The sequence below is a fragment of the Adiantum capillus-veneris genome, chromosome 6 (assembly GCF_014529385.1).
Source record: "Adiantum capillus-veneris isolate H3 chromosome 6, ASM1452938v2, whole genome shotgun sequence".
NCBI lineage: Eukaryota > Viridiplantae > Streptophyta > Polypodiopsida > Polypodiales > Pteridaceae > Adiantum > Adiantum capillus-veneris.
In genome coordinates this window covers 46000279-46022417 of record NC_140936.1, presented here as the reverse complement: position 1 = coordinate 46022417, position 22139 = coordinate 46000279, and the positions used below count along the sequence as shown (strand labels likewise).

At 42.0% G+C, this 22139-nt stretch overlaps 1 protein-coding gene across 2 annotated transcripts in view; it reads right to left on the bottom strand.

The window, feature by feature from the left end:
* Window positions 1–9858: 9858 nt before the first annotated feature.
* The window catches only part of LOC147455451 (UTP--glucose-1-phosphate uridylyltransferase-like), a 38005-nt gene continuing 25724 nt past the window's right edge, over window positions 9859–22139 (bottom strand). The window contains exons 17-22 of one of the 2 annotated variants that reach the window (XM_086514241.1): window positions 11601–11684; window positions 11092–11190; window positions 10864–10968; window positions 10353–10424; window positions 10206–10261; window positions 9981–10115 (exon numbers count right to left, since the gene is read on the bottom strand). In XM_086514241.1, coding sequence (XP_086370367.1) covers window positions 10226–10261; window positions 10353–10424; window positions 10864–10968; window positions 11092–11190; window positions 11601–11684 — 396 coding nt within the window. In that variant the 3' untranslated portion in view covers window positions 9981–10115; window positions 10206–10225. Of the gene's footprint in view, window positions 10262–10352; window positions 10425–10863; window positions 10969–11091; window positions 11191–11600; window positions 11685–22139 lie in introns of both variants that reach the window. The other variant, XM_086514240.1, reaches the window with a different exon arrangement.

The following is a 22139-nucleotide window of genomic DNA, read 5'->3' as shown; positions in this document are numbered from 1 at the left end:
TCTTCGATCTCTTCTTTTACCTTCCATTGCACAAGAGAGGCCTCTAGCCAATTCAAGGCACTTGTTGCATCCTTTCGCACCATTGACTGCGTGATAGCCACCTTTTGTACAAAAGGAAGGTTGAAAATGGCCTACAATGATACAATTGTGTTGGTAGATTTTACCGAGTCCCTAGCTAAATCACATGAACTAGATATGATTCTTGGTTATAATGGCTTGTGAACCAGAAATGACATTTGTAAGCAGGTACTGGTTGTGGAAGGATAGACCTGATGAAGGTTCCACTTGGGAAAACATTAGTGCTCTTAGGAATATGCTTCCTACTTTTGTTATAGGGGGGAAACTCTTCTTCAAGGGCGAGAAATGTCAAGATAGAGGTCATGTGCGAGGGTCAAAAACAATTATCGGTGCCAAAGCCACAACTTACAACCTAGGAAAGAGACCAATGCAACACAAATCTAGGAAGAAGGTAAAATTTGATTAAGCTACAAGAAAGGAACAACAAGCAAAGGTCCCCTATCTCTCAAAAACCATTCATCACATGAATTAAAATCCATCCATCATGAAGAAAATATGGGTCTTAAAGTCTCAAGGAGAATCAAGGACAAAAGAGACCTCCCACACTGTTTTAAAAACTTGTCTTAAGCAACAAAAACAAACTCCTAGTCAAACACAGTGGTTCAATAAAGAAAACACATGGATTAGGCTACCAAAGTAAGCTAACCTTTGAAGTTAAGGTCCACCCACAAACAAAAATTAACTCAAACACCAAATATTCTTGTACAAAAGCCTATATGGTGAACCAAGCAAAAAGTTAAGTCCTCACATAATACATAGAAAAACTAGGCATACACATGTAGTAGAATCAATGTAAATTAAACAAGTATGGCAAAAAGCCTCTCTATCCAATCACGCCCTTCAAAAATCCTCTTTTTTGGGATTTGAAAATACTATTACTATACCTAATGACATTCCTATGGTGAACTCATGAATGGAAGTTGGTAGGTTCAATTACCCGATTTGGAACAATCCAAATCGGGTAACTGAACCATTAAAGTAGTAAAGTTTTATTCTCAAGGATATTAAGTCTTACTAAACTTTGTGCTGAGAGTTAGAAAGGATATGCATGAGTTCAAGAAGCATGTCTAATCCAAGTTGCTCATGCCTATAGAGGCGACCTTGAGAGGCAATGTCTATTAACATTGACTCAATGGAGCAGTGTAGGGTTCTACACACGCTTCCTGCACACTATAAAAGCACACATCTTTGGTAGTAAAAATTTCTCTTAAAGAGGTGTCAGCTAATAAAGTAGTGGAAAATGCCTTTACAGCTACACCTTCTTTGTGAAGAACTCCTGAACTACATTCTTGTATTCTTCTTGATTATTTTTTGTGTATGCAGATAGAATGTCCCATCATGGAAAAAACATTAGACACACTTTTGTATTCCATCCATGTAGTTATCATCAATTACAACAAGCAAACACCATCTTCCATCTACTTGTAACTATTGTTATTGTCTGATGTTTCATTTGTACCCCTTATTGCATATTGAACATTTGGCATGGTAATGCATACATAAATCACATAACCAATAGCATGATGATTGAGAGTGACATCAAAGTAATCCCTAGCATCATGAAGACTAAGCTTCGACTTGTCTCCATAGGTGTAGCAATAGGCTTACAATCTTCAAGGTTGAATCTATGCAATCTACTATTTGTTTGGCACAAAGCAATACCTCCATCAACCTGCTTAAAATGTTTCAAACAATGATGAAAAAGGCCCAAATCTAATATTTCAAAAAGAGGCATTCAAATCAACCCTAACCTCATCAATATGTCCCCTATTTGGTCTAATGAGCAACATGTCATTCATATAAAGCACCATGATCAGAAATATATCATTCGCATGATTGACGTACAAAATGAATCTTTTGATACCAAGCATATAGAACTTGCTTCAAACCATACAAATCATTATGAGATGCCAAAGAAAAAAATGCTATGAATGGCAGTCATACGACAAGTGGGAGAAAAGTCTCATCAAAATCAATCCTAATCTCTTGAGCATAACTTTTTGCCACAATTTTAACCTTATAGCAATTAGCACTACCATTATAATGCATAACAGGCATGCTGAGAACCTAAAGGAGTACCACTAGGAAAAAGTGCACCTAATTTAATGTTATGCAAGGTTTGCACAAGCCATCTTGTCATACCTCTAGCTTTCTCATTTTCAAACCTATCCTCATCAATTACATCTTGTAACAAAGGACCATCCTTACATGACCATAACTGATAGAAAATGCACATTGAAGCTCCAACAACCAACTCATTATATAGTCACCCCTACACGTATATATATATATATATATATATATATATATACGTGTTGGGGTATAAAGCCCGATGTGGTCGCACAGGTAAGTGGACGGGCCACCAGGTATGTACACATATTCTTTTGTAAAAACCTAATAAGAACTCACTATGCTCTACACATTACAATAGAGTGAGTTCACCATATCGTCGTGCTATTCTTCTCGCACTCTCTCTCGCGTCGCACTTCCGCTCGTACTCCTTCAACTGGTATCAGAGCTCAGATCGAGCCTCGGGGCAGCACTGCAGGAGGCTAGAGTCACCAGCTCAGATTGGAGTGAAATTCGACAGGTCTGCGCAGGCCATTTTTCGACTACGTGGTCTCGACAGGTGCAGATCCGACTCTGCAAATTTGCAGTTTTCGGCCTACGACTGCAGGTGCTGAGCATATCGACACTCCCAGAGTGTTGATTTGTGGTTGTCTACACATCAAAGGACGGCTCACAGTTCTTGGAGGCGTGTCACATACGACACGGGTGCATCTACACATAGACTGTAGGCGACATCCACTAGTTCATCAAGTAGCTTGTGTTTGTTGCTTGATATTCCAGATTTCATCCTGACATTGCAGGTACTTCCACATGGGATGTATTGTCAAAGATGATGTATGTCTGTTGAGGGTTTGCTGGCTGTGAGTCACGCAGCAAACAACCGCCGCAGCGGTTACAACATACAGTGGGAAATTTGTGGATGTATGTCTTTGTGGGAAGTCTATATACTGTCAGATTTACTGCAGCCTTTGTTGAGGGTCGAGTGAGGTTTTATTGAGCTGGGGGATTCTCGAATGTTGAGATCCTTTCGGTGATACAGGTCTTGGAGCGATCCCTCGAGCACCCTTAGATAGGCAGCTAGGATGTATTGACTGTGAGTTAGACAGTCGGGATTGCATCTTTGCTTTACTACCGTTGAGGCATTGTCGCAGTCTATGCTCATAGGACAGTGACAAGACAGTGAGAGACAGTACAGGTGCACGACAGGTTTACCCGCAGCTTACAGTGTCAGAGAGACAGTGTTTTTGACCTGTTTTTTGGTCTGTTTTTGAGTACACCAGAGCCATTTTACAAAGGAGACTCTGCCGAAATTTATGCAGAATCTGAAGCTTTCTTGGTTCATTTGACAGGTTGATATTGGTTCAGAGGTCAGTTTACAGGGGAAACTCTGCCGAACTTTTCCCAGGAAAGTAAACTACTGTGAAGCGTAGCTATGGCTGGATCACAGGACACTGCTCTTTACAATATCAAGAAGCTGGATGGAACCAATTTCCCATTGTGGAAGAAGCAGATTTGGCACGTGTTGGTACAAAAGAAGCAGATAAAACCTATAAAGCTCAAGGGGATAAAACCAGAAGATATGGACGAAGATGAATGGTGCGAAATGGATGAATTGGCACTTTCTACCATTATGCTCACTTTGGCAGAAAGCGTTTACTTCAATGTAGTAGACAAGATGTCGGCTTATCAAGCATGGTTAAAGCTGAGTGATCTTTATGAGAAGCAGAGTGCAGCTTCACAGGTATACTAGCTTACGAAGCTTGTTGACTTGAAGATGAAAGAAGGGACACCTATGTCCAATCATCTGAATGAATTCAACACAATCTATAGTCAGTTGTCAGCTCAAGGTGTCAAGTTTGATGAACCTATTAGAGCTATGTTCCTGTTGATCACATTGCCGGAAAGTTGGGACACTTTTCGCACAGCTTTGAGTAATTATGCACCTCCAAATGGTTTGAACATAGCAGGTGTAGAAGCAAATCTGCTTACTAAAGAAACCAATAGAAAGACAATGGACAAAGGCAAAGGAACAGCCTTAGTTGTCAGGGGAAGGACCAAAGAAAAGTACAAAGGTGGAAAGAAGAATCAGTCTCGTAGCAAGTCCCGCAGTGCTAAAGGCAAGAGTGACATAGAATGCTACCATTGTGGCAAGAAGGGTCACATGAAAAGAGACTGCAGAGAATGGAAAGCAGAAAAAGGCAAAGAGAAAGCTGAAGACCATGGTGAGAAGAACAAGTCCTTAGTGAAGATTCAAGAAATAAATGTGACAAACACTGTTGCAGAGGATGACAGTCTAGTCTCAGGAGACATCTACTTCTTGAAGAATACAATGGACTCAGCTCTTCTTACAGCATCTCATGGAAATGCACTGAGTGACTGGATTATAGACTCAGGGGCATCACTTCATGTGTCTCCAAACAAGGAGTGGTTTACCTCTTATGTGACCACTAAAGATCATGTTCGGCTAGGCAATCGGAAGACATGTGAAATCTTAGGTGTTGGAGATGTTCAATTGAAGTTTCAGAATGGCTCTTCTTTCACGCTGAAGAATGTGAGACATGTTCCCGCAATTACAAAGAGCTTGATCAGCACAGGTTTACTTGATGATGCTGGCTACGTCACCACTTTTGGACAGAACATGTGGAAGATATCCAAGGGTTCTATGACAGTAGCACATGGAGTAAAGTCTGGAGGACTTTACATGATTTATGTATCAAATGTCTCTAAAAATGTAATCAATGTAACCGAGCAGCCGAACGTTTCTTTGTGGCATAGCCGGTTAGGACATATGTCCAAGAAGGGAATCGAAATCTTGTCTCGTTCTGGTTATTTGCTTGGCTTTTCATTTAATGATTTTGAATTCTGTGAACATTGTCTGTATGGTAAGCAAACACAGCAGCCTCATAAGCATAGAAGCAGTAGAAGAGATACACAGTTGGCACTTGTTCATAGTGATTTGTGTGGACCTATGCCTAACCTATCTCTAGGGGGAGCTTCTTACTTTATGACATTTGTAGATGATTACTCGAGGAAACTATGGGTTTACTTTCTCAAGCACAAGGATGAAGCGTTTAGTGTTTTCAAAACGTTTGTGACACTTCTCGAGAATCAGAGTGGCAAAAAGCTTAAATGCTTACGCACTGACAATGGTGGAGAGTATGTTTCAAAGGCCTTTCAGGACTTTTGTGAGTCAAAAGGTATAAAACGTGAACTTACTGCTCCTTACAATCCTCCTCAAAATGGTGTTGCTGAGAGGATGAATAGGACCATACAAGAGAAGGTCAGAAGTATGTTGTCTAATGCACAGCTGCCAAATGGGTTTTGGGCTGAAGCTGTATCAACAGCTGTTCATCTTGTAAATAGATCTCCTAGCAAGGTTTTGTAGAAGGATTCGGTGCCAGAGATGGTATGGTGGGGCAAAATGCCCTCATACGAGCATCTCAGAGTCTTTGGCTGTGAGGCATATACTCACGTTCCAAAGGAATTTAGGAACAAACTTGAGCCAAAGAGTAGAAAGTGCATCTTTCTAGGCTATGGTAATTCTGGTGAGATGGGGTACAGACTTTGGGATCCCGAATCCAGAAAGGTTGTCCGCAGCAATGATGTTCACTTTAATGAATCCAAATATCATTCTAAACCAGAGAGGGTTAAGGAGATTAGAAGAGTTTTCTTACGAGAAGATGGACCTGCACGTGCAAGACAAAATGTCAGGGCTCAAGAGGAGCAAGGACAGGATAGAGTGGAACCACAGGTTGTGGCTGAGCCTGAGCCACCTATTGTGTGTAGATCTGAACGTGTCACGCGACCTCCTGATAGGTTTGTTCCATCTATGAACTATGTCATGTTGACTGATTGCAATGAGCCTTCATGTTACAAGGAAGCAGTACAAATGAAGGACTCCGGGAATTGACAATTGGCCATGCAGTCAGAGATGACAGCTCTGCATAAAAACAAGACATGGAAGCTAGTTAAATTACCACAGGGCAAAAAGGCTCTACCTTGTACATGGGTTTACAGGTATAAGATCACCGCTCATGATAGTCAGCCAAAGTACAAAGCAAAGCTTGTTGCTAAGGGCTTTAAGCAAGAACAAGGCATTGACTTTGATGAAGTCTTCTCTCCGGTGGTCAAGATGACTACATTGAGATGCTTTCTTGCATTGGTTGCCATATTATATTTGGTGTTGCACCAAATGGATGTCAAGACAGCGTTCTTGCATGGTGATTTAGATGTGGAAATTTACATGCAGCAGCCAGAAGGGTTTGTTGAGAAAGGCAAGGAAGATTGGGTATGCCAGTTGTTAAAGAGTCTTTATGGCTTAAAACAATCACCGAGGGCATGGTACCATAAATTCCACAAGTTTATGCTTTCTCAAGGCTACAAACGTAGTGAGTTCGATCACTGTCTATATACAAAGAAGGCTAAGGATGGCAGTTGGTTGATCCTTATTTTGTATGTGGATGACATGTTGATTGCTGGCAAGCACTTGGAAGAAATTTCAGCTTTGAATTCAAAGATGGCAAAATCGTTTGACATGAAAGACATGGGTGAGGCAAGTCATATACTTGGTATGCGCATTGAGAGAGACAGATCAGAAAAGTTGATTTGGTTATCTCAAACAGAGTATATTGACAAGGTTTTGCAACGTTTCAATATGGAGAAGGGAAATGCACTGAGTGTTCCATTGCCACCATATGTGAAACTTAGCAAACAAGATTGTCCTGTGTCTGAGGAAGAACAGGCTGAAAATGGATAAGATTCCATATGCGTCTGCAGTGGGTAGTTTGATGTATGCAATGATTGCTACTCGCCCAGACATTGCATTTGCAGTGGGAGTAGTAAGTCGATACATGTCAAACCCAGGCAAGAAACATTGGGAGGCAGTGAAAGGAATATTGAGATACCTGAAAGCTACAAAGAGTATGCGTATATGCTATGGGAGTCAGGAGCTAAGTGTAAAGGGTTTTACAGACTCAGATTATGCAGGTGACTTAGACAACCGAAGGTCTACGTCAGGGTATGTCTTTACATTGGCTGGTGGAGCAGTATCATGGCGTTCTAGATTACAAGATTGTGTTACTCAGTCTACTACGGAGGCTGAATATGTTGCAGCATCAGAGGCATGCAAAGAATCAATTTGGCTTAATCCACTAGTAACAGATTTGGGAATCAAAGAAGAGATTCCTGTGTTATATTGTGATAGTCAAAGTGCTATACAATTGGCTCGCAATCCAGTTTATCACTCAAAGACAAAGCATGTGGATGTGAAGTATCATTTCATCAGGGAAATGCTCGAGGATAAGCAACTTCAGCTTGTCAAAGTTCACACCACAAAAAATCCTTCTGATCTACTTACAAAAGGACTTCCCTCAGAGAGCTTTGCGCATTTTCGCAAGCAGTTAGGTGTAGGGTAGTACATCACTTCTCTACATCTCTTGTATATTAGCTTGTATAGTAGCTTCTCTCACATTTAAAGTACCACATTGGACTTTAAGTGGGAGGTTGTTGGGGTATAAAGCCCAATGTGGTCGCCCAGGTAAGTGGGCGGGCCGCCAGGTATGTACACATATTCTTTTGTAAAAACCTAATAAGAACTCACTATGCTCTACACATTACAGTAGAGTGAGTTCACCATATCGTCGTGCTCTTCTTCTCGCACTCTCTCTCGCGTCGCACTTCCGCTCGTACTCCTTCAATAGGGTCCCTTGTAATGCGTGCATCTCCTAAAAAAGTGAAGAAACGTGTGGTCCCTATTACTATATGATCGTAACCGCAGACCTTTATCTTTGTAACATTAGCAAAGGAAGCCAATAATAGATAACAAGGTTGAACATGGCAAGCACTTGTGCTAATATGACCACCCATCAAGTGTAAATCTCTAATTATCTTTTGCAAATGTATAGTTCTATGATGTAAATTGGGCTTATTGAGAGTTCCGAAGATGTCAACTAGTATATTTTGTGTAGAGCATTGATTTCCTTGCATGCCCGAACAATGCATGTATAAAACCCAATGCGTATAAGGCAACGTGTAAAATGTGAACCCAACAAATATCATTATGGAACCAACTCTATCTGTGGATGTGGCTATATGGAATCGTTAAGCTTCTCCACTACTAATGCAATGCAAGATAGCTTTCGACTGCCTATCTTCCTTATTATCACTATGTTGTATGTGTGCATGTGATAAACAATACCATCTGTTATAGCCCTTCTCCTCCTGGGCATTTTCATGTTGTGATTACTTTGATATGATTTAGTTAAAAGTGGCACCAATTGTTGTTATGCTCTATAGAGCCATGTGTTTGCATTTGTATTTACAATGTGAGCAAAAAAATTTCTAGATTACAGGCACCTTCCGGAGTCAAATCATATGGATTGATTGATTATTGCCTCTATTGCTGTGATCATGTTGAGCACATCATAAAGTTCATTTATCTTATGCTTTCCTAGATTAGCTCACTAATTGTCAGGGTGTTTTTATGCCTTAGCTGCTTAATGAACCACAAATCGAAATTCATGTATAATCACGAGTAGTTATTTACTGCACTGCAAAGCTCAAACCTTTCTTTCGACTTATTACAAACAAGGTGGCCACGAATGAGCGCTGAAATTCCATTTTTTCATGGAAGAAGATCTGAAGTATGTGCCAAGGCTGTAAGATAGCACAATCAGAAGCCCTTGGCTTGTATGAGAATCACCTAATTTCATGCCATTTTTTGCCCAAGTATGCTATGGGTACCTAGATATAAAAGATGGAAGCAACTTGAGCTAGGAGCAACTTCTGAGGTGATGGTCCCTCCTTGTGCAGACTAAACACTTTCCTTTGAGCCCAAGATTGGCACTCCAAACAAAATATCAAGAAGTTTTGTCATCCCGTAACAATGCTAATTTTGCAGCACAAGATAGAATTTTACTAGTGATGCTGTTTAGTATTTGGATGACCACAACTTTAATAAAGAGGCATCACCTTATCTCACCTGTTTTTGAGACACACTGATACGGCATAAAGCAAAGTGGCACCCATGCTGTCATGACAAAGTTGTTGAGTATATGTAATGGTGTGAAGGCATTTCTATAACTTCCTTACATACTCGTCTTCCACCCTTGGACATGTGATGTTTGTTGTACCGACCTTCTGTTGGGTTGCTCGTCTCTACTCCACTTTTGAAATGTAGGTACTAGCATGTTGTAGTTCTTGGATGTCTTGGAATAATAGACTTTATTTACTTCATGCACAAGCTTGGTTGGTGTTTTCCAAAATTATGCAGGCATTCAGGATCTTGCACAAAGTCAGGTGGTGCGTATCTAGCTCCATTGTGCCACCTAGCTCACTTGAAATCCTACTCAAAAAGTGTAGGAGACTTGGCGCGCACATATTTTGCATCGTTCGAGAGCCGATTGATACATGAGCTAAGATGGAAAGTGGCCATGAAGAACGATATTAAGACAAACTTTGAAAGTGTCTAAAGCTCAACAAATTTCATGTATAGTAAACATTCATGATACTATTTCCCAAACACGGAGTGTAGTAAAGATGAAGAAATGAAACAAGGGAAATTATTCATAAAAAGCTATGCCTTTAAGCCCAAGGTACACAACATCAAGACAGCATCCTATAATGATGGCATTTACTCCTATGACTATGACATTACCCGCCATCTCCCCAAAAACTCATACGCTGATTATGACCTTGTACATGCGAAGGAGCGACAAGAACAAAGATCACAATTTTAGAGTGCTTGAAGGTTCCCTTCAGTAGATGGGCCTAAACATTGGGCTTCAAATACAAACAATCCCAAGGCATGTATACAATACTCTTCAACAACTAGATGAACACTAACCAATATTGCAATAAATTGTCAAAATTTATATATTGCATAATGCTGGGAGATCGACTTTGCCTGTACTTAAGACACCTGATAACTGGAAATGAAGAAATTCCACACACTGCAGAAAGTGGATCTCCTGCAAGAGCCCATGCACAATGAAGCTTCTTCCTTGCTTCTTGCAAGAGAGGGAACAAGAAGGGTACTCAAAAACTCTGTATGTACTAGCCTGAGAAAAGGGGAGAGCTTCTAAAGAGGAGAATAGGTTGGCCCAGATGTGATGTGCTGCCAAAATTAGAGACAAAAGAATGTCAATTCTTGATATGTATGAACCTTCATATGACATCCCTGTGTAACATTTCTAGCAAAAACCCACCTTGTTTTCGATGGTCGAATCGTCTGGAAGCGCAAGCTTTTCACCTTTTTTAGCCTCCACAATTACCTTTCCCTGAATTTGACAAAATGAAACGCGCTGTGTGTCAAAGCCATGACTGATGTAACCTTGTATCTTCATCACAGATTCAACTGTAGAAGGATCATACATTGCTGTGTGCCCATCATCCCCGACCAAAAAACGGGAAAAAAATTTACTACAGCCACAAGAATACAGAAGACAGATAAATATACAGTTCAGAAGACCATATTTTAGAGGATTTCATGCTCCGGGAATCTAGCATTAAAAACAGACAAGAGAGTGCAAAAAAGGCAGCCATGCACTAGCAAACACAAACAAGGACCTTGTGAAAGAACAACAAAGAATGATAATCGTCTCATATACAACAAGGACCTTGTGTAAGAGAAAGAAAGCAGCATCATCTCAATGTAGAAGGAAAACCCCCCTTGCAGAAATAAGTTGGCTGCCAATTACAGGTCGCCAGGAAAAGTACCTTCAAGACAATGCCACTGCCAAACCAAACATCCCCAATAACCTTCAAACTGTCAAGGTACAGGATACTCGGGATAGTTTTGAGTCGCTTCAGGAAATCTCCAACCTTAATGAATCAAAACAACAAGTTGTTCTAAACTTAATGTCAAATGATATATGTAATCTTAAATAATGCTTAAATAACTAGAAAGTAATACCCCACTGTTCATTCATGAGATGAAGTACTTACCTTCTTGAACTCTGAACTCAATTCAATTGTAGGATTTTCAGGATTACTTCTTGCAGAGTTTCGCATCACCAAACCATCCTCCACAGTGTACAAGTCCGACTACAGCATTGAAAACACAAAGACAATGAACTTCAACCACCTGAAATGTATTCTGTTCCAACAAACTCGAGGCCTTTCCACTTCCTCACAACATATCCATCTCCAACGGCGTATCTTTTCCAGAAAAAGAAATCTTGCCTACTCTTAAATCTTCAAACATCACTAAGCACATGCAAGGGCAGGTTTATAGTAGGTTTCTACGTATCTATGTTCGTCCCCTTCTGGAGTGGATTTTATTGGTTGCAAATGCCTCGAGTAGGCAGACAACTTGCAAATTTAGTGTTCCACATAAGTTGCATGCAATCCTCTTTGCAAGCTCACTCTATTATGTCAAACGTATGCTGTGACTACCATAGACATGCTTGTTTTCATATTCTATGAGAAAGGATTTAAAAGGCAGGCATATCTACCTGCACAAGCAAAAGATCGGAAGTTGCCTTCACTGGTAGAAAACGAGATCGTGGTACATTTATACCAATTGCTCTGTCAAAGAACTGTCAATAACACAGTAAACTCAGTCCTTGTATAGTAACAAGTACAACAACAAACCAACCTTTGCAATAACCTTTAAACGCAAGACACAAAAAAACAAATGACTGAGAAGGCCTGACAGAAGTTTGTATGCCTCTGCATACACTTTGAAGACATAACATGCATAACAACCTTTCTAATTTCAGGAGTCGGCAAACTAAAATCTCGCCAGCATACAAAAATCTAACATGCAAATTGCAAGGGCATCACAAAGGAAATAAATATCATGACTGAAGACTACAGTTTCTTCTTTCTTCTGTATAGATTACTAACTTGTTCACAAATATATTGTTATAAAAAATGTTTGGGTCCAAAAAATATTAAGAGCAGATATTCCTGATGTACGATAAATAGACACAGTGTTGCTTGATCATCCTCAAATGATACCAAGCGGTGATCACATCGTGTTCGTATTCCTGTGTGAGCCATGAAGAAGTGAATTCTTTTGAACTGCGACCCCTTGGTTGGTGCTTCCCTAAGTAACAGTAGGGTAGACCACCATGTTCGGGCATTCCCTTTCAGATATGACGCCGCTCTTCGTACCTTGGAGTGCTCTGAGCAACGCCCTCCCGAAGAGGCCTTGCCAAAATGCTAGATAAAAGCTAGGGCTTTGTGGGTATCCCTAAAGCCTGAAAACGTATCAAACTTTAAAGCCTGTTTGCCTTCCTTAAATCCTTGGCCTTCTTGCCCTTATGTTCAAGACAGTCATATTGGTTTGCTCGGTACATATATTTTCTCTTAGCCTTGTACATCTTGCGGGATATGCTCTTCTTGCCTTTCTTGCTTTTTTCCGCTTCCTGTCTTTTCTGCTCCTGTCATTAGAATCAGAGGAAGAGGAACTTTCTGAACTGTCAGAAGAGGACAATAATGAACTAAGATTCCTCAAAGCAAACGCGCTTCTCCCGTTTGTTGGCGGCCTCAAAGGTAGGATTTGCAACCCAACCAAAACTCTTTTTCCGCAATTGCTTCTTGGTCTTCATGAGTCTACTGACTCGTTGCTCAGATTCATCAAATTCATCCTCTGAGTACACTTTCTATCTGGATGCGGCCAATGTAGGTTTCTTCTTCAAAGCCGCCTTGAGAGTGAGTGGATGGCCAAACGCCATCGACAGAGCACCTCGTCAAGTGTATGCTTCGCCAAAAATTCCGCATAATGGGGATCCTTGTGAGTACCGTACCATCTGCCGAGCACAGTTCTTGACCTGTTGTTAACGTTGTATCTCCATTCTTTCAAAGGTTGAGAGTGGAAGTGCACCATACTCCTCTCCTAATTCCTCGGAAAGAGGTCGGCTTCTGTTGGATTCCATGTTGGTTTCTTCTTCACCCAAGTGATCCGATGCAACAGTTTCCTCTTGGCGGGATTCATCAATTGAATCCATGTGTGTTGCAAGTAAAGCGATCGGATCCTTCGTAGAAGAAGAATCCTCTGGCTATGATACCATTGTGATAGACTTGGACACTCCCAGCCAAAAATATGAGCAACACACGTGAGAGAAACTGAAACAACTGAACAAAACTCAGAAGAGAGAGAGAGAGAGAGAGAGAAAGAGAGAGAGAGAATCCATGTGTGCTGCAAGTAAAGGGATCGGATCCTTCGTAGAAAAAGAATCGTCTGGCTATGATACCATTCTGATAGACTTGGACACTCCAAGCCAAAAATATGAGCAACACACGTGAGAGAAACTGAAACAACTAAACAAAACTAAGGGGGGAGAGAGAGAGATGTTGGGGTATAAAGCCCAATGTGGTCACCCAGGTAAGTGGGCGGGCCGCCAGGTATGTACACATATTCTTTTGTAAAAACCTAATAAGAACCCACTATGCTCTACACATTACAGTAGAGCGAGTTCACCATACACTCGTGCTCTTCTTCTCGCACTCTCTCTCGCGTCTCACTTCCGCTCGTACTCCTTCAACTGGTATCAGAGCTCAGATCGAGGCTCGGGGCAGCACTGCAGGAGGCTAGAGTCACCAACTCAGATTGGAGTGAAATTCGACAAGCGAAGACACGGCCCCAAATCTCGTGGGTGAACCCGAAGGCCTTGATGTTGTCAGAATTTCATTCTGAGGTCATCTCGGCCACCGTTCGGCTTTGACAAAGGTCTGCGTAGGCCATTTTCGACTACGTGGTCTCAACGGGTGCAGATCCGACTCTGCAAATTTGGGGTTTTCGGCCTTCGACTGCAGGTGCTGAGGATATCGACACTCCCAAAGTGTTGATTTGTGGTTGTCTACACATCGAAGGACGGCTCACAGTTCTTGGAGGCGTGTCACATACGACACGGGCGCATCTACACACAGACTATAGGCGACATCCACTAGTTCATCAGGTAGCTTGTGTTTGCTGCTTGATATTCCAGATTTCATCCTGACATTGCAGGTACTTCCACATGGGATGTATTGTCAGAGATGATGTATGTCTGTTGAGGGTTTGCTGGCTGTGAGTCACGCAGCAAACAACCGCCGCAGCGGTTACAGCATACAGTGGGAAATTTGTGGATGTATGACTTTGTGGGAAGTTTATGTAATGTCAGATTTACTGCAGCCTTTGTTGAGGGTCGAGTGAGGTTTTATTGAGCTGGGGGATTCTCGAATGTTGAGATCCTTTCGGTGATACAGGTCTTGGAGCGATCCCTCGAGCACCCTTAGATAGGCAGCTAGGATGTATTGACAGTGAGTTAGACAGTCGGGATTGCATCTTTGCTTTACTGCCGTTGAGGCATTGTCGCAGTCTATGCGTATAGGACAGTGACAGGACAGTGAGAGACAGTACAGGTGCACGACAGGTTTACCCGCAGCTTACAGTGTCAGAGAGACAGTGTTTTTGACCTGTTTTTTGGTCTGTTTTTTAGTACACCAGAGCCATTTTACAAAGGAGATTGCTGAAATTTATGCAGAATCTGAAGCTTTTTTGGTTCATTTGACAGGTTGATATTGGTTCAGAGGTCAGTTTACAGGGGAAACTCTGCTGAATTTTTCCCAGGAAAGTAAACTACTGTGAAGCGTAGCTATGGCTGGATCACAGGACACTGCTCTTTACAATATCAAGAAGCTGGATGGAACCAATTTCCCATTGTGGAAGCAACAGATTTGGCACGTGTTGGTACAAAAGAAGCAGATAAAACCTATAAAGCTCAAGGGGATAAAACCAGAAGATATGGACGAAGATGAATGGAGCGAAATGGATGAATTGGCACTTTCTACCATTATGCTGACTTTGGCAGAAAGCATTTACTTCAATGTAGCAGACGAGATGTCGGCTTATCAAGCATGGGTAAAGCTGAGTGATCTTTATGAGAAGCAGAGTGCAGCTTCACAGGTATACTGGCTTAAGAAGCTTGTTGACTTGAAGATGAAAGAAGAGACACCTATGTCCAATCATCTAAATGAATCCAACACAATCTATAGTCAGTTGTCAGCTCAAGGTGTCAAGTTTGATGAACCTGTTAGAGCTATGTTCCTGTTGATCACATTGCTGGGACACTTTTCGCACAGCTTTGAGTAATTCTGCACCTCCATATGGTTTGAACATAGCAAGTGTAGAAGGAAGTCTGCTTACTGAAGAAACCAATAGAAAGACAATAGACAAAGGCAAAGGAACAGCCTTAGTTGTCAGGGGAAGGACCAAAGAAAAGTACAAAGGTGGAAAGAGGAATCAGTCTCGTAGCAAGTCCCGCAGTGCTAGAGGCAAGAGTGACATAGAATGCTACCATTGTGGCAAGAAGGGTCGCATGAAAAGAGACTGCAGAGAATGGAAAGCAGAAAAAGGCAAAGAGAGAGCTGAAGACCATGGTGAGAAGAACAAGTCCTCAGTGAAGATTCAAGAAATAAATGTGACAAACACTGTTGCAGAGGATGACAGTCTAGTGTCAGGAGACATCTACTTCTTGAAGAATACAATGGACTCGGCTCTTCTTACAGCATCTCATGGAAATGCACTGAGTGACTGGATTATAGACTCAGGGGCATCACTTCATGTGTCTCCAAACAAGGAGTGGTTTACCTCTTATGTGACCACTAAAGATCATGTTCGGCTAGGCAATCGGAAGACATGTGAAATCTTAGGTGTTGGAGATGTTCAATTGAAGTTTCAGAATGGCTCTTCTTTCACGCTGAAGAATGTGAGACATGTTCCCGCAATTACAAAGAGCTTGATCAGCACAGGTTTACTTGATGATGCTGGCTACGTCACCACTTTTGGACAGAACATGTGGAAGATATCCAAGGGTTCTATGACAGTAGCACATGGAGTAAAGTCTGGAGGACTTTACATGATTTATGTATCAAATGTCTCTAAAAATGTAATCAATGTAACCGAGCAGCCGAACGTTTCTTTGTGGCATAGCCGGTTAGGACATATGTCCAAGAAGGGAATCGAAATCTTGTCTCGTTCTGGTTATTTGCTTGGCTTTTCATTTAATGATTTTGAATTCTGTGAACATTGTCTGTATGGTAAGCAAACACAGCAGCCTCATAAGCATAGAAGCAGTAGAAGAGATACACAGTTGGCACTTGTTCATAGTGATTTGTGTGGACCTATGCCTAACCTATCTCTAGGGGGAGCTTCTTACTTTATGACATTTATAGATGATTACTCGAGGAAAGTATGGGTTTACTTTCTCAAGCACAAGGATGAAGCGTTTAGTGTTTTCAAAACGTTTGTGACACTTCTCGAGAATCAGAGTGGCAAAAAGCTTAAATACTTACGTACTGACAATGGTGGAGAGTATGTTTCAAAGGCCTTTTAGGACTTTTGTGAGTCAAAAGGTATAAAACGTGAACTTACTGCTCCTTACAATCCTCCTCAAAATGGTGTTGCTGAGAGGATGAATAGGACCATACAAGAGAAGGTCAGAAGTATGTTGTCTAATGCACAGCTGCCAAATGGGTTTTGGGCTGAAGCTGTATCAACAGCTGTTCATCTTGTAAATAGATCTCCTAGCAAGGTTTTGCAGAAGGATTCGGTGCCAGAGATGGTATGGTCATGCAAAATGCCCTCATACAAGCATCTCAGAGTCTTTGGCTGTGAGGCATATACTCACATTCCAAAGGAATTTAGGAACAAACTTGAGCCAAAGAGTAGAAAGTGCATCTTTCTAGGCTATGGTAATTCTGGTGAGATGGGGTACAGACTTTGGGATCCCGAATCCAGAAAGGTTGTCCGCAGCAATGATGTTCACTTTAATGAATCCAAATATCATTCTAAACCAGAGAGGGTTGAGGAGATTAGAAGAGTTGTCTTCCGAGAAGATGGACTTGCACGTGCAAGACAAAATGTCAGGGCTCAAGAGGAGCAAGGACAAGATAGAGTGAAACCACAGGTTGTGGCTGAGCCTGAGCCACCTATTGTGCGTAGATCTGGACGTATCACGCGACCTCCTGATAGGTTTGTTCCATCTATGAACTATGTCATGTTGACTGATTGCAATGAGCCTTCATGTTACAAGGAAGCAGTGCAAATGAAGGACTCCGGGAATTGGCAATTGGTCATGCAGTCAGAGATGACAGCTATGCATAAAAACAAGACATGGAAGCTAGTTAAATTACCACAGGGCAAAAAGGCTCTACCTTGTACATGGGTTTACAGGTATAAGATCACCGCTCATGATAGTCAGCCAAAGTACAAAGCAAGGCTTGTTGCCAAGGGCTTTAAGCAAGAACAAGGCATTGACTTTGATGAAGTCTTCTCTCCGGTGGTCAAGATGACTACATTGAGATGCTTTCTTGAATTGGTTGCCATATTAGATTTGGTGTTGCACCAAATGGATGTCAAGACAGCGTTCTTGCATGGTGATTTAGATGTGGAAATTTACATGCAGCAGCCAGAAGGGTTTGTTGAGAAAGGCAAGGAAGATTGGGTATGCCAGTTGTTAAAGAGTCTTTATGGCTTAAAACAATCACCGAGGGCATGGTACCATAAATTCCACAAGTTTATGCTTTCTCAAGGCTACAAACGTAGTGAGTTCGATCACTGTCTATATACAAAGAAGGCTAAGGATGGCAGTTGGCTGATCCTTATTTTGTATGTGGATGACATGTTGATTGCTGGCAAGCACTTGGAAGAAATTTCAGCTTTGAAGTCAAAGATGGCAAAATCGTTTGACATGAAAGACATGGGTGAGGCAAGTCATATACTTGGTATGCGCATTGAGAGAGACAGATCAGAAAAGTTGATTTGGTTATCTCAAACAGAGTATATTGACAAGGTTTTGCAACGTTTCAATATGGAGAAGGGAAATGCACTGAGTGTTCCATTGCCACCATATGTGAAACTTAGCAAACAAGATTGTCCTGTGTCTGAGGAAGAACAGGCTGAAAATGGATAAGATTCCATATGCGTCTGCAGTGGGTAGTTTGATGTATGCAATGATTGCTACTCGCCCAGACATTGCATTTGCAGTGGGAGTAGTAAGTCGATACATGTCAAACCCAGGCAAGAAACATTGGGAGGCAGTGAAAGGAATATTGAGATACCTGAAAGCTACAAAGAGTATGCGTATATGCTATGGGAGTCAGGAGCTAAGTGTAAAGGGTTTTACAGACTCAGATTATGCAGGTGACTTAGACAACCGAAGGTCTACGTCAGGGTATGTCTTTACATTGGCTGGTGGAGCAGTATCATGGCGTTCTAGATTACAAGATTGTGTTACTCAGTCTACTACGGAGGCTGAATATGTTGCAGCATCAGAGGCATGCAAAGAATCAATTTGGCTTAATCCACTAGTAACAGATTTGGGAATCAAAGAAGAGATTCCTGTGTTATATTGTGATAGTCAAAGTGCTATACAATTGGCTCGCAATCCAGTTTATCACTCAAAGACAAAGCATGTGGATGTGAAGTATCATTTCATCAGGGAAATGCTCGAGGATAAGCAACTTCAGCTTGTCAAAGTTCACACCACAAAAAATCCTTCTGATCTACTTACAAAAGGACTTCCCTCAGAGAGCTTTGCGCATTTTCGCAAGCAGTTAGGTGTAGGGTAGTACATCACTTCTCTACATCTCTTGTATATTAGCTTGTATAGTAGCTTCTCTCACACTTAAAGTACCACATTGGACTTTAAGTGGGAGGTTTTTGGGGTATAAAGCCCAATGTGGTCACCCAGGTAAGTGGGCGGGCCACCAGGTATGTACACATATTCTTTTGTAAAAACCTAATAAGAACTCACTATGCTCTACACATTACAGTAGAGAGAGTTCACCATATCGTCGTGCTCTTTTTCTCGCACTCTCTCTCGCGTCGCACTTCCGCTCGTACTCCTGAGAGAGAGAGAGAGAGAGAGAGAGAGACGGCACGGCGGAGTTCTGCGCCTTGATGCACTGGCCCCAAAGACTAGCGCCCTTCTCGGAATTTTATTATTATTAAGCTTCAACAAGTACAATGTTCGGAGGTCCTCTCTTTAGCAAGCTCCCAAGCTAATCTGCCTTGAGAAGAGGCCCTAGCACACTTATCAAGGCCCCTGGCCTTGCTCAAAAACAGTTAAATGAAAAGCACAAGTCTAAAAGCATCTGGTGCCCCAAAAGCACACGACGCATTTGAAGGGGTCCGTACAACAAGCTGCCACGTCAACAATTTGTCTACACAAACTTTCGGAGCGGATCTTGCTTTATTTTTAAGGTTTTAGGCCCCTCGATCGGGGGTACCGTAAGTTAGAATAACTTATGGGTTAGGTTTGTTTTAAACTAACCCCTTCTGGGCCACTTAGATAAGTTCTATAAGTTGATAAAACTTCTTCTACCTCTCAGTTCCCTTCTGTCCGGCCTCTGTCCTAAAGGCCATGTGTAACAAACTTGGACACCCCAAGTCAAGATCCTATCGCGACACAGCAGAGATTCACTTTAAAATAGTTCACAAAACACAACACGGCCCGGCATAGTTCCGTGCCAAGAGGTATGGCCCCAAAGACTGACGCCCCTTTCAGTACTTCTTTTTATATTAATCTTTGAGCAAAGTACAACTCCCGCGGGTGCTTGATCTCAGACTCTGCGTCCAGATGCTCTGCAGAGTGAGCCCCCTTGGGTTCAATATAAAGGTTACAAGGGATGCTAAAAGCAGAGCCCCAAAAGCTTCAAAATCAAAAGCAATAGTTCCCAAACGCAGTTACTCCCAAAAGCTTCAAAATCAGCTAGCCCAGTTTATGGAAATCCTACAACTGCCACGTGTCATGTCGACGCTTTTTTCGCCGCAAATCCTGAAAATCCGTACGGATGGCCACATCAGCCTGTCGACGTATTATGTCGGGATCTCCGTACTATCTGCCATGTGTCATTGTCCGGGGACCAGCCAGTCATCAGTTTGTGACACCATGCCATGTCATCACTTTGTGACAACACGAGAGAGAGAGAGAGAGAGAGAGAGTAACAAACTTGGACACTCCAAGTCAAGATTCTACCACGACATAGCAGAGATTCACTTCAAACAGTTCATAGTTCACAATTAATTCGACACGGCCCGGCGGAGTTCTACACCTCGAGATATTGGCCCCAAAGACTGGCGCCCCTTTCGGTATTTCTTTTTGTATTTATCTGTATCTCGAAGTACAAGGAGTGGAGGGGTCTCACTCTCAGACTCTGCGTCCAGATGCTTTGCCGAGTGTTTGTTTACAAGGGATGCCAAAAGCAAAGCCCAGCTCAAAAATCAAAAGCTTCTTCTAAAATAAAGCATAGCTTCTAAAACTTCTCCCAACAAAACTTGCCTAGGTTTTTGCGTAGAGAAAAGCTTGCATTTTTTGTACGATGGCAACGTGAAAAGCGGGAGTCCGTACGGCCAGCCACGTCAACACCTGCCAACGGGATTCCCGCCGCATTGCCCGGAAATTGCCGTACTGCCACGTCAGCATTTCTATCAGGCCTGCTGCCAACCGAGGAGGGTGTATGTGTGTGTATGCTCGTGTAGGGCCAGCCCCGTCACCAGTTTGTGACATATCCCCCTCTTGAAAGCATTGTAATCGCCCTCGATTACGCCTGTAAAACAGACAGAAGCCATAAATTGTCTTAGCAAACACTGACTGTTAGTACCGACGCACTAGGAACAACACATCTAGCACATGTACCAATCGACAGTCACATCACAGGACATCACATGACAAATTACATTCAACAATACATTCGGATCTCAGACCATGATTAATCGGCAACGGATTTAGCAATCGCATCTAGATCCACTCAAGACCTCATAGATGCTTCTATCGAGATCTTTCAGACCGAAATGCTGCAGTCATTTCGTCTATCAGTTCCTGCACTTAAGCAAGTCAAGAACAAATCAGTATCATATTATCGGGAATTCCAGTTCATAAAGTCATACAACAGAATATTGTCACCTCACACTATCCCTGAAACTCAAAAGAGACATTAGTGACTTTAGTATCAAAAATCGGGGCAATCTGTTGACAAAGGAGTGGAGCGACTCCTCTCTTGTGCATACCCGTTGCACCAAATTCCACCCAAGCTGAGTTCAGGGTTCTATTTGAATAGACTATGCTAAACCAAATGCTTCAAGGTAAAGGTTCACAATCTAAGGAGTATCTGCCAGGTCCTCCTCCTCCATCCAATTCGCATCCAATGCAGGATAGTTCTTGAATTTAACCAAGAACCGCCTTATCATTTTACCTTTTACCTTTCTATCTCTATGTGCCAAAATCTGTTCTCGAACAATTATCGCCTCGTTTTCCTCCACTTCGGGTTGCTCATCACGCTCCCCATCATCGGGCAAATCGCCTTTAAAAGGCTTCAGGAGACTCACATGAAAAGCATTGTGAATCCTCTAAGTATCGGGCAGCTTCAGTCTAAAGGAAACATCATTTATTTTTTCGAAAATCTAGAAAGGTCCACAGTATCTCATGCTAAGCTTTGGAAAAAGCCGCTCCTTTCCCTTTTTCTTTCTCAGGCGTGCCTTCTCAAAACGTAAGAGCACCCAATCGTTCTTCTTTAATTTCAAATCGCGACGATGTCGATCTGCTGCCTTTTTGTGTCTTTCTTGAGATTTCTGCAAAGCCTTCCGGACCTTGGCAAAAGCCGTGTCCAAAAGTGATCCGGCTTAACTGTTTTCAGCACTTATCTAAGTTCTTATCTAAGTGATTCATTTTCAGCACTTATCTAAGTTCTTTTGCTCGCTAAGTGATCCGGCTTGACTGTTTTCTTCATTGGAATGAAATGAACTTGCTTGCTAAATGTGTCAATAACCGTCTAGATACCATCATGTCCGCTCTGTGTTCTCATGAGATCAAAAATGAAATCCATTGCAATACTTTCCCAGGGGCGGGTGGGTATGGGTAAAGGCTGTAACAATCCATGTGCTTTATGCATGTCAAACTTGACCTTCTAGCATACCAAGCAACTACTTACAAAATTGTCCACGTCCCTCTTGAGTCTCGGCCAAAAGAAGTATCTCTCCACACCTTTCAAGGGTGGTAGCAATG